The 13,598-nt window shown below is 35.4% G+C and overlaps 1 protein-coding gene across 1 annotated transcript in view; it reads left to right on the top strand.

Annotated features, from left to right (window-relative positions):
• Positions 1-1,525: 1,525 nt before the first annotated feature.
• The window catches only part of LOC109073724 (PH domain leucine-rich repeat-containing protein phosphatase 2-like), a 59,150-nt gene continuing 47,077 nt past the window's right edge, over positions 1,526-13,598 (top strand). Inside the window, 2 exon segments of the mRNA XM_042761120.1 lie at positions 1,526-1,992; positions 6,998-7,275. Of these exon segments, the coding sequence (XP_042617054.1) occupies positions 1,807-1,992; positions 6,998-7,275 (464 nt within the window). The 5' untranslated portion in view covers positions 1,526-1,806.

The following is a 13,598-nucleotide window of genomic DNA, read 5'->3' as shown; positions in this document are numbered from 1 at the left end:
TGTTTGTTGTGTTGTGTTTTGGAAATAAGTGGTTTTCTTCATTTGTAACTGAACGGAGTCTGTGAAAAAACAGATTTAGTCTGCTGTCACCCTCTTGTGTTAAAACTTAGAAACTGCAAATTCTTCCCCCTTCAATTTCTTTTAAAAATGTCCTCCAACCAGAATAAAAAATGAAGCTTGCAAAGGAAAAGTTCACCCTAAAATGAAAATTTGCTGTAAATGTACTCTTCCTCACGCGATCCAAGATGTAGATGAGTTTCTTTTTTCATCAGATTTGGAAAAATGTAGCATTAAATCACTTGCTCACCAGTGGATGCTCTGCAGTGAATGGGTGCCCTCAGAATGAAAGTCCAAACAGCTGATAAAAACATCACAATAATTCAAAAATAATCCAAACCAAAAAACTCCATCAGTTAATGTCTTGTGAAGTGAAAAGCTGTGTTTGTAAGAAACAAATCCATCATTAAGATGTTTTTATTTTCTATTTAAACCCTCACTTCTGACGAAAATAATGATGATAATTTAATGCATTTATTCATGTTTTATTTCTTAGATCTGATCAAAGTATCAATAAAACCTGATCCTTTTTGACTGTAAAGGTCTCTCGACCTCGAACAGATTGTGAAGGTTAATAAAATGAACTTTGACACCTCAGTGAAGACCTTCTTTATCTGCAGGGATGAGACGCAGGAAATGTTTTATCACTGATTGCAAAATGTTATATTGCAGTTATGATGTGATCCCATGCCTGTCTCCATCTCAGCATTTGTACTCAAGTTGCATTACATTTTGAAAGGTGTTCAGCTAAATTTGTCCACTAGCAACATCCAACACACAGTCATCAATATCACAGCTTTGTTTGTTAACTTTGCCAAGAGACAGCTATTATAAATCAAAATTAATTATTAGTATTTTAGATTAGATAAGATTAAAAGTCTGGGTCTAGGGTAAAACTAAATTTATACAGTCTATACAATCTATATAGTTCCCAAGACCGTTTTAATGTCATATACAACAAAAAGAAAAGCTGTTAGTAATAAATGTCAATCCTGGGAACATAAATTTTTATGTATTTATTATCAAACGCCTCATTTCTTCCTTGTCTTCTTTCATACTTAACCTAGTTTTGTTTACCATCACAGACATTATGCATTATATTTTTCTAAAACATCAGACTTCAATCCCAGTATGACTACTAAATGTATGTTCAGTTTACAGTTTAACTGCTTCAAAACACATTGCACAAGAAGAGCTAGTCATTCCAGTTTTGGTGCCAGAGGTCAGTGATTGTTGATAAGAGTGAATGACTCCAAATCTCACTAGATTTACAGACCTGATGTTCTTTCACCAGTGCTGACTGCTGATGGAGGAGGAAGTGTCGTTTTTATTTTTATCAGAAACCCTATTGGTTACCTAAAGGAAATGGTAGATATTATTTATTTATTTATTTTTTTCTGAAGAGCTGCATTCTCAGTAAATGTGCAGCCTGTGTTGAATTCTGAATTAAATGGGATTGATAGAAATTTGTGAACCATTTCAAATCACGAGTTTTAGATTAAGTATGCTCATGAATAATTCAGCAACGGAGGTATAGGAAATGGGCGTGGTTCAATGAATAATAATTAGCGCCGCCCCCTCATGTTTATTAATTGGGTTTATTTGACAGCCGTGCGCTTCAGTCCCACGATGGCGTCTCATCAAATCAGGATGGGCTTTTTCTACCGCCTTCTGTACCGGAATTTATCTGTCTCCAGTTGTTATCTTACATCTTGATTTCTGTGCTCAAAGACGTCAAATGTAGGCTAAATGAAGGACGAGGAAAGCACAGCGCGGTCGCTCCAGAGCGCCGACACGGAGCGGAGAAATGCAGCCGATGTGGAGGATGTCCGTGCGGGCAGCGGAGCGCCGCTCATCCCGGTGCTGCATGAAGCGGGATCCGACCGAGCCCCCGCACCGACAGCCCGAGCGGGAACGGGAATACGCGTTTTAAAGGTACCAGATCCAGCTCCGTTTAGGTCGCAGCGTTGCTGTTAAGCAGCAGGGCCAAAGTAGCTACGTGTGAATCCGTGAACTGCATCAGCAATTATCTGTTTAACACTTCCACCCGCCGCCGTGGTCCCTACCTAGACAGCATACTTGGTCGCGTTCCGCGTCTGTGAGCTGATCGGGCTCGCAACGCGCCTGTGACGCCCGATGCTGCTGTCTATGTAGGCGGTTCATTCGGTTTTGTGACACAGCCTGTGATAGTAGATGGATCATAATGGCATCTAACGTTAATTGTATTCATGTCGCTTCTCCCTGTTAGTTTGTGGGCTGTATCAGAACAGTTCCAGTGTAACGCCTGTAACCTGTTAGTTTGCGTTCTGGCTATTTTGTAATTGCTATTTCTGTCTCTGTACACCGGCATCAGATCGTTGCGCCCTGTTGACATTAAGTGTCAACTGAAAAAGTTGTCTAGTTTTGAGAACGCGTCTTGAGTATGGCAAGCCGCTTTAACATATATTCCTTAAAACTAAAGGCCTACATTTAAAACTGCTGTGATTCGTTGTGTGAGTCGTTCAAACTGCAAACTGGTGCGTTTCTAATTTTCAAACTGTAAAAACTGTACTTGCAGATAATATAATATTAATGAAATAAAAGGCTACATAAGTGTACTTAGAACACGGATTCATGAGTTTGTTTCTTAACGCATAGAAGTACACTTAAGACTTTAAAGAACATTTTACGTCATTGTTCCTCAACAGGCGGAGAGAAAAATGTTTGGCCCACGCTAATTTCAAATAATGCTGCATGAAAATTCAAACGCAGCATCAGAAAGCGACATTAACTTACATCGTGTCTAATATTCAAACTCACATTAAACACTTTTAACACTGAATAAAGCACATAATCATTACCTAAGATTATCACTGTCATATTTTGTATGTTGTTCCTGGCGTGACGTTGCAAAAAAATAAAAAACATATCTAAAATAGAATTCCATGTCACTCACGGTTATGTGTCGCTGTTGTGGGTGCATTTTACAACATTGTTTTAATATTTTATCATTCTTTACAGAAGTATACCTATTTTTATGTGTTGATGTCTAGCATACTAAAACACATGCAAAGTACGGTTATTACAGTAGATATTACATTTAAAGTTAAAATATTATAAATGGACAAAATGTTTCATTACAAATGTGTAATTATAAATATATTTAAAAATACATGACATACAAGTTTCAATGGAAATGACATTAAAGTATATTTTAGTTTACCATACATGCTACTTAGTACATTGGGAAAAAGTACACTTTAACCATATTTCAAAGACAATAGAAGTAATTATGAATGATATGGTACTGTTTAGCAGTGCCTGGCATAATATTTATATGTGTTTTGTTAACTTGTTTAATTTACATAATAGTACGTCTTATAGTTTAAAGAGCAGGTCATATGGTATTTTAAAGTGTCCTAATATTGTGTTGGAGTCCCCTACAACAGGTTTAAATGCATCTAAGGTCAGAAAACATTCAAATTTTCTCAGAATATACATTTAATATTAGAGTCATTTGCCAATGATTCCAAAATGATTTGTTCCAAGCAAATTCGGAGCAAACCCCTCCCTTCCATAAGCCTGCTCTGCTCTGATTGGTCAGCTGGCCAAGCCTGTTGTGATTGGCACAGAGAGGAGTTTTTGAGCCAGTTACTGAGTGCTACCATTGACAAAAGCACCTTTACATAAAACAATAATACAGTGCTCCAATTCATTCTTATAATAATAACATAAAATACATTTAAAAAAAACCCTTATGCAAGTGAATCATGCCCACAGCTAAAGTTTAGCTGCTAAACTGTGAACACTTAAAACAGTAATGGTGGAAACTTTTGACGAGTGCTAACGTGACTAACTGATGAAACAATACAGTTTGTAAACCAAAATATATCTACTGTAATGTTTGAAGAATGACAGACAAAAGATGCTCTGTCTTAACTTTTAATCAGAACAGCTGTATCACAGGCGCAGCAGCCTCACTAACTTGCTCGTCTCTCCCGCATTAACCCTATAACTGCCAGTGCAGCAAAATAAACAGCAATTTCACAATGATTATAAATTCTGTGTGCTACACTACATTCTTTATTATTAAACGAAGTAATAAGAACAATTTCAGTCTACATTAATGGACACATTCTTAGGTTTATAGCGAATTATTAGAACTACTTCAGTAAGACAATAATATCGTGCTTTACCTGGAAACCTAAAGCTGCTCTAGGTATACATCACATATTAGTACAAAAACTTGATATTTTGTGCACTCAATTGAAAATGTACACATAATGTATCAATCGTACTTACAGGTTGTGGTTCGAAGACGCTTGTTAGTTCAAATAAAGAAAATTAGAAGCCAACGAAGATAAAAGCCACGATTGGTAAAATGACATGCACAAAACAAAAGGTTCAAATTGTATTTCTGTGGTATCCTTGAACATAGTGTCTTCTCAACATGTTGTAAACACATTAACAAGCGGAAGTGTTTGTGGGCAGACCAGACTCTGTTCGTATTTCGCGGGCAGGCGGGGATTATGCAAATGTGTTACCTAGTAAAATATACCCGTAACAGGCAAAAGATTTGTAAATATGACGACTCGTTAAGGCGATTCAGAACCAACTCTCTTTTGAGAGACAATATCTTTATTTATCATGCACTTTTTTGATTAAAAACTTTGCAGATTGTTTTCATTTAAGGGTAGCTACGTTAAAAACTGCAAAAGAGATATTTTTCAAAAACCCATATGACCTGCTCTTTAAAAGAATGACAATATGGATTATTTTTATTTAAATGTATTTTAATGTTTTGTAATTAAATAAAATACAAAAATATAAAAAACTAATTTAAAATTATATATATATAAAAAATATTACTATATATAAAATTATATGTATTAAATATATACAAAATTTAACAATGTAACTGTTTTTTGTTTGTTTTTTGGTAGTTTTTTATTTTGCTAAATTGAGGCTTTGCACCCCCACATATTAAAAAAAGAACGAATCATATGGCTGAAAACTGAAATTGAAAAAGATATAAGTCACTATTGGATTACTTAATAAATACTAAAACACACACTAAAATCGTTTTTATTAAATTAAATGGATATTAAAACAGCTTGCCATATATTGAAATGCAGCTTTCAGTTCCATTCCACTGCATCTAGCTGTTAATGAACAGGAATGCGTTGTGTGTGTGACGGCCATTATCTTCACAATACACCTGACATAATACGCCTACAGGAAATATGCCTATCATTATGTTAAGCCATTGTAATAGATAATCAGAACAAAATTAGATGCCAGTTGCTTCCTCCTGCTTGTAAGTGAATAAGCAGAGTTACCTTGCTGAACTAACAATGCTTTCCCCTCCTATTATTAGATCACTGTGTTCTTATAGTCATACTATAGTCATACATCTTATCTAGTTACTCTTATCTATTTGAAAAATACATTTTCATTATTCACAGCATTAGGATCCAATGCAGTGTTCTCATTTATCAATATTAATAAATGGCAAATATGTCATTATTATTATATTAATATTTATATCATATGTACAGTGAACCTTACTTGATAGATGAGTGCAGATAGAGACGGGTAATAATGCTGACGCATTTGATTAGAAAGATGATTAATGGTAAGTCCGCTTGTTCTTTAAAGACGTTTGGCTTAAAGGTCTTTATGCTTATTATTATTACAACATTATTTAAGTAGAAATCAGAGGTGATTTAGCAATGATCTTTTGTTGATAGATATTATTCCAAAACATTAATCAAATAGCTAAACAAAAATGCACAAAAAAGGTTTATAAATAGTAGGTTTGTAAAGATGAGTCCGTGATGATCTAATGATCGCTAGACAAACTTTTTTGCTCTAATTGGTTACACTAGGTGGATTATACAATAAATGATTATACAATATTAATGTATGTAATAATTATATTATATTGTACTACATTTTATTATATTAATTATTTATTTATTTTTTACAGAAGAAAGTCATACAGGTTTGGAACAATTATGAGGTTTAATATAATAATAATAATAATAATAATAATAATAATAATAATTTTTTATGCTATTATTATTATTATTTAACAGGTTGTTCCAAACCTGTTATTTTATTTTTTCTGTGGAAATTTTTTATATATTTTTTTTATTTAATTTTATTTAATTTTTTTTTTTTTTGAGAAACAAAATCAAGTTTTGAACAACAACTGTTATTATTATTATTATTATTATTATTATTATTATTATTATTATTTTATTTATTTATTTATTTTTTTAAATGTTTTTTTATTAATGAACCGGTTATTCCAAACCAAGATGACATACATAAATACATGTTTTTAAATAAATAAACATATTATTATTATTATTATTATTATTATTATTATTATTATTATTATTCGGAGCATAACAATAATAATAATTATTTTTTTTTTTATTATTATAATTATTATTATTATTGTTGAACACGTTGTTCTAAACCTGTATGACTTTCTTTCTTTATTCTGTGGAACGCAAAAAAAGTTTAATATTTAGATTTTTTTTTTTTTTTTTTTTGTCCTTACAACAAAAGATCCACTGTTATTTTAGACACCCTGAGCTGCTGATGCCAGTAAGTATTGGTCAGAGCATCATCAGAAAATGATTTCACCAGCCTTACAAATGACATGTCGTCTCCAAAGTGGTCTCGACTCGCACATATCTGCAGGGCGTTTGTGCCCTGGGTAAATATTTGCGCCGGCGTTGTTTTCTGCAAGCAAAAACAAAGCCTGGTGTCTCTCAGACAGGCTCTGTGTTGCAGGGTGGAGTCCCGACAGCCACCAACTTGTGGTTACCAAGGCATGATTTCCTACGACTGATTTGGACTCGAAAACACTGTATTTGGCCTTATTTCTACAAGGCCATAATTTCTCAAAAGAACACAAGCAATATCTAATCTAGACTTTTCTCCGCAGCGTAACATGAAGAGGAATGGCAGTCGAGGCTGCGTGACCCGGAAGACGCGCTTCGGTTCTCGAGAGCGAGACTGGCTGAAGGGCGACGCTCAGCGGGGCTGTGTGTGTCTCTACGGGGCCTCGGAGCCTCAGCCTCTAGCCTCGGGCCCCCAGACCTCCACCAGCACCCAGCCGGACCTGAAGCTGGTGCTCTGCTCCACCAACACCACCGCCGAGGAGCTATGTGCTCAGAGAGACGTGCAGGGTCTCTATCTGCAGCTGCACGGAGACCTAATCAGGTAACGCAGAGATAGATGCTCGGTCACCCAGCTGTAATTTTCTGGCTAGACGAGGTCTCGATAATAATCCTTATCAGACTTGCGCTGTGGAGCAGTCGAGCCAGGCACACACACACGCACACACACAGGTCAGGGTGTTTATCTGAAATGACAAGGTGAATATCAGACCCTTATTATTTACAAATGACTGGTTACTTGAATTGTAGGGTTAGTCCTTCATTTGCACCTCTTTATATTTTAAATGTTAATAATGCTTCAGGATATCATCCTCATCATAAACTTGTTCATCTTATCTACAGGGTTTGACAGTAAGGATGACCTGATGCCTCGATGGGTGTGTGAGAGCTTACCCTTGTTAAAAAGAAGTGCACTTAATTCTATTGAACATGCATTTGCAGTGTATTTTAAATCAAAGTATATTTTTAACAAACCGCAATTGCGGTTAATGTAATATTTATGACATAAAAGGCAACTTGAGTGTACTTAAACACACTTTATTTAAGCGTTGCTTAAGACTCTTAAGTGCACTTTTAAAAAGTGCACTTTGTAATGTCGAAATTAAAAGTAAATGTTTTTTTAAATAATCTTAATGTCATGGACTACACTTATTTTGATGTTGGCTAACATACTAAAGCACATTAGTAAAATGTTAACTATAGTGTGTTGTTCAATATTATATTTAAAGTTAATAGAAGTTTCAATAGAAATGACATTAAAATATATTGTAGTTTACCATAAATGACTGTCAGTACATTCAGAAGTACACTATAAGCAAAATATGTAATTATGAAATTACATATACAAGTGTGGGTTAAAAACGCTCTCAAGCTAACTAGCTTACTACAATTTAATTTAATTGCAGTTATCATGCAATGAAGCGTCCAAAACATTTAATTAAATTTACACTTAAGTATATTCTTTTAAAGTGTATTATTTCTGTAATAAGTACTCTTTTTTTTTTTTTTTTTTTAAAGCATGCATATATATTATTTTTTATTTTTAAGTCTAAATATTTTTCATATTTTTGAGTGACCTATCCCTTTAAAATCCTGATTTTCCCAAAAAATAAATAAATAAATAAACACATTTTGAAAACAGTATGAACATTAGTAATAGTGTCTTAGCAACCGCTAACGATAAGTGCACAAGAGCAAAACACAAGAATATGCAGGCGTTTGCAACACTCCCACACCCCCCGAGCCATCTATGCATGTTTGTGTGTGTGTGTTTTGTGTCTGAAAGTGTGTGTGTGTGTGTGTGTAGTGTCCGCCGTCTGCAGTGTCTGTGGTGGTTTTGAAGGTGTGTCTGACAAAAGAGAGAGAAGCAAGTCATGCTTCCCCTCTCTCTGCCCTTCTGGGAATGACTGGGCCGTGGCTGAGATGGCTGAAATCACATTATTTCGCAGGAAGCAGTCCAGCTCTGAGCTGAGGTAAAGCCAGGAGGCTAAGCTGAATTAGCTGTGAGGAGGCTGCACATTAGAGCAGCTCGCAGGGACATCTGCTGATGTGTATGTGTGTGTGTGTGTGTGCGCTTTCTACCCTCGTCTACTATTTATTTCACTTCAGGTAAGCCGCAAGAAACCATTAAATCCCTAATGTGTCCTTGTCAGCAGCACTCTGCCTCTCAAAGCAAAGAGCAACTGCAGAGTCAGGCTGCATGATTAATCAAAATATAAACTAAATAACGATATGACTGTGATTTAATGAAATAAACAGATGCGCTGCGTGTTTCAGAGTAAACCATTTCACTCATCACATTAAAACCACATCAAAACATAATCTGCGGCTGTTTTCAGCGTATCAGAGCAGCTTGATTGTTTCACAGTAAATGTTGCTCCACACAAACCTCATCTCTGGATCTGCTCTGAGTTTGGGACACATTTGTGTGCATTTGGGGACGTGACATGCACTAACCATCTTTCCATACTTTTACTGAGAAGCGCTTATCAACAAAAGAGAAGCTTTGAGGGCAAAATAAGTTGAAGAAATTAAGACATCCATAAATATTAGTATTGTAATATTTATAGTTGCAATGTAAAAATAAAATTATTATTGTTAATGTTTTCTTAAATACTCATTTCTATTTTACAGCGACATTATGACAGTATTTGTTTTATTTAGTAATTTTTTTGTATAAATTATTATTATTACATTTTACAGTGAAATTTTCTTTCTATTTATTAAATTGTTTTATTTATTAATTTATTAACTACTACTACTACTACTTACAGTAATAATAATTATTTTTCTTTAACACTAATCTTTATTATACAGTAAAATTGTTTTAATTTATTTATATTAATAAAAATAATAATTTATTATAATATTATTTTTTATTTTAAAGCAAAATTACAACAATCAAAATAATTACAATACAATTATTAATTATTTTATTATTTCTTTTTCAGCTAAATTACAATAATTTATCTTATTTTTGTTTTTATTTATTATTTTTTTTATTATTAATTTAATATTAATAATTATAATAATAAGGATAATAATTGTGCTGCAAACCTTAAATTGTAAATCTCGGTCTGCTGAATTGGGCTTCTGCTGTGGAGGTGTGGTGTGGCCGACCCCTGCTCCGCTTCAGCACGAGGACACCTGACAGGTCTGTGCATCAGAGCACCGCGTGGATCTCTTAACAGGATTAGAGTGGAGGAATGAGATGGCGATTTAATCAGGGAGAGAAAAGGCGGCGGCGCTGCACAAGGTGGACGATTATGAGGCCGGACAGTTTTAATAAAAAGCAGGATGCCGTTGCGTCACGAACAGAGGATCGAGTCAGATCAACAGACTGATTATTTGCTTTGTTTAAAGGGAATATTGTCAGACGTCATGAGATCAGGGTTCTTTCGCTTCAGCTGTTTAATGAATGTTGAGATATTGAGTTGGACGAGACGTGATCCCAGTGGATTGGGATATATTATCTGAAAACACCCAGCTCTGAGAGAGTGAGAGTGAGAGGCACTGCTGGAGGATGTTAGGACAGAGTCTGATCTTAAATCGAAACACCTGTGTGTTGTCACGCTTGTTCAGAGCTGGGATACGTGCATAGGGTCCTGTGGAGGCCCACATTTCGCACTTACAATGTTCAGTGCTTGATTACTGAATATTGCACTGCATAATGCTGCCTATGAAACCTTTTATATGTAATTTTCCATAATGTGTACCACTCTGTCCATAACTCATCGAAAATTGGGTTTTATGGCTTAAGTGTATCTAAATGCAAATCCTGGAAAATAGACTAAAAATATTGATGACTCATTGGTTATGTACAAATATTGTAAAAATTGTTATTGGCTATATATATATATATATATATATATATATATATATATATATATATATATATCTATATATATATATATATATATATATATATATATATATATATATATGCAACAAGTAAGTAGGGCTGTGCGATTAATCGAAATCGTAATAAAATCACGATTTGAGTGTGCACGATTTCTAAATCGCTTTATAGCACAATTTTCCGCGGTCCCGACCCCCCGCAGTATGCTATCCGATCCAATCAGAATGCAGCGCACCTAAGTGGAGCGCGAGAACAGAAGAGACTGGGCATATGCCTAACTCCAGGTTCACACACTCTGTCTGTGATGCATATTTTTTCCGAGCCCATGTTAATGGATCAGAGCTTTACACTGCACGCGGTAAAAGATGTGAACAGAAAAGGTTAGACATCGAAAGGTGCGAAAAGAGTGAATATCTAGCGCATGAGCATAGAGATATGGAGACAGATTAGTCTCAAATATAATTCACGCAAAAAACACGATTCACACATGCGTAAACAATTTCACATGCATGAAACCTAATTCACGTACACACACAAAAAAATTCACGGCGTGCGTTAAAAAAAAAATATATTCACAAAAAGCAATTCCATGCGCAAAATAAAATTATATATTCATAAAATACATTTCACAAATGCAAAACAAAATTCGTAGATATACAACTGTGCAAAAAACCTTTGAATGTTTAAAATGTATGAGTGTCTGAATGTACAAATCGTCATTTACTACGAATCCACTCGGATTTGTGTGTGTGTTTTTGAGACTTTCCTGGCAGAGCTCTCTTCCCACGTGGGTCTGTCGTACTCTTTAGCCAAGATTGCGAGCTTACCATTCAACCAATCATATCATAAGCCACTGAGAGTGCATACAAGGAGCACGATTCTGCGCACCTTTTTGCGCAATATGGATTAATTAGAACGGAAATTAAGCCTTTACATCAGTAATCCCATAGACAGTAAAAGAAATGAAACACAGCGACCCAATTGGAACTCAATTAAGACAAGTGAAGCCCATTTTTTAGCGATTTTTTTGAGAACTTCCGTTTCTGACGCGCAGACTCAAACTAAGCTTGATGAGGTCAGCAACCTGTCTGACAGATGTAAATTCTTCTAGTATCTTCTATAGCTGTGCGTGCAAACTGCCATCGTTAATACTTGCAGAGACGGCGAGCTTGAGCGGGGGAGTTCTTTGGCGTGAGTGAGCAGGAGTAAAGTATTCTGATTAGTTATTTTGTATAGTATTTTAAAATGTAACGCCAGGGCTTCTATGGGCTTCTCTCTCTTGACGTGATTGCCTGCGAGCTTCTGAATGCACTCTCGGTGGCTTATGATATGATTGGTTGAATGGTAAGCTCGCATCTGATTGGCTAAAGAGTACGACAGACCCACGTGGGAAGAGAGAGAGCTCTGCCAGGAAAGTCTCAAAAACACACACACACAAATCCGAGTGGATTCGTAGTAAATGACGATTTGTACATTCAGACACTCGTACATTTTAAACATTCAAAGGTTTTTGTGCACAGTTGTATATCTACGAATTGTGTTTTTCATTTGTGAAATGTATTTTATGAATATATAATTTTATTTTGCACATGTGAATTGCTTTTTGTGAATATATATTTTTTTTCACGCACGTGAATTTTTTTTTTGTGTACGTGAATTAGGTTTCATGCATGTGAAATTGTTTACGCATGTGTGAATCGTGTTTTTTGCGTGAATTATATTTGAGGCTAATCTGTCTCCATATAGAGAGAGTTGTGAGTGAGTGAGTGAGTGAGAGGAGACATGTTTTAATTACGGGCACTCTCTTCAGACGAGAGCAGCGTGTATCTGAGCATGCGTGTCTGGTTTTGTGACAAAACAAAGGAAATCTGCGCGCGAGCGGAGAGATTCGCGCTCGCGCATTATTTTAATGTTCTTTCGCGTTACAATAACTCGCTCTCGCTGCTGCTTCTGAACCGCATACACATACTGTAGACGCACTGCAGACGGAGTACGTGTGAACCTGTATAATGTATAACAGATATATTTCAGCACCCGAGGCACCGCTACAATGAGCTCTATGACCAATGCATGGCAAAAAAAAAAAAAAGAGTGAGTGAGTGATTATCTTGACTTATGTCTGTTCTAGAGGCATGTTACAACTTTTTAATAAAGCTCTCATAGGTTTTCTTTTGGAAATATGTTTCAAATTTATACTGAATGCATTTATGACTGTAAAGCATGTCTGCGTGTGTCAAAATCGTGATTAAAATCGAAATCGCAAAATTGATCAAAAAATCGTGATAGGTTTTTTTTGTCCATATCGCACAGCCCTACTAGTAAGGAGTATTTTCTGTTGAAACAACCCATCTTAAGATATTTAGAAATTTCTTAAAGGAATAGTTCACACATAAATGAAAACTTGCTGAAAATGTACTTATCCTCAAGCCATCAAAGATGTAGATGAGTTGTTTCTTCATCAGAAATGTAGCATTGCATCACTTGCTCACCAATGGATGCTCTGCAGTGAATGGGTGCAGTCAGAATGAGAGTCCAAACAGCTGATAAAAACATCACAATAATATACAGTAATCCAGACAAAACTCCAGTCCATCAGTTAATGTCTTGTGAAGTGAAAAGCTGCTTGTTCGTAAGAAACATATCCATCATTAAGATTTTTTAACATCAAACTGTTGCTTCCGGGTTAAATGCGAGTCCATATTCCATAATAACGCTTCCTCCAGTGAAAAAAATTCATCCACTGTTCTCTCTCCCTTCAAAATTCCCCAGTATATTTGTTTAGAACTGTTTTCGCTTGTAAAGTGCTTGATCTGTGCATATTTCTCTCCCAGTCCGAACGAGACGACTTTTTCACTGGAGAAAGAATATTATAGATAGAGGACTCACATTTCTAGAAAGCAATGGTTTGAAGTTAAACACGTCTTGTGGATTATTGTGATGTTTTTATCAGCTGTTTGGACTCTCATTCTGACGGCACCCATTCACTGCAAAGCATCCATATGTGAGCA

The sequence above is a fragment of the Cyprinus carpio genome, chromosome A7 (assembly GCF_018340385.1).
Source record: "Cyprinus carpio isolate SPL01 chromosome A7, ASM1834038v1, whole genome shotgun sequence".
Classification (NCBI taxonomy): Eukaryota; Metazoa; Chordata; class Actinopteri; order Cypriniformes; family Cyprinidae; genus Cyprinus; species Cyprinus carpio.
This window is presented reverse-complemented; position numbering and strand designations above follow the sequence as displayed.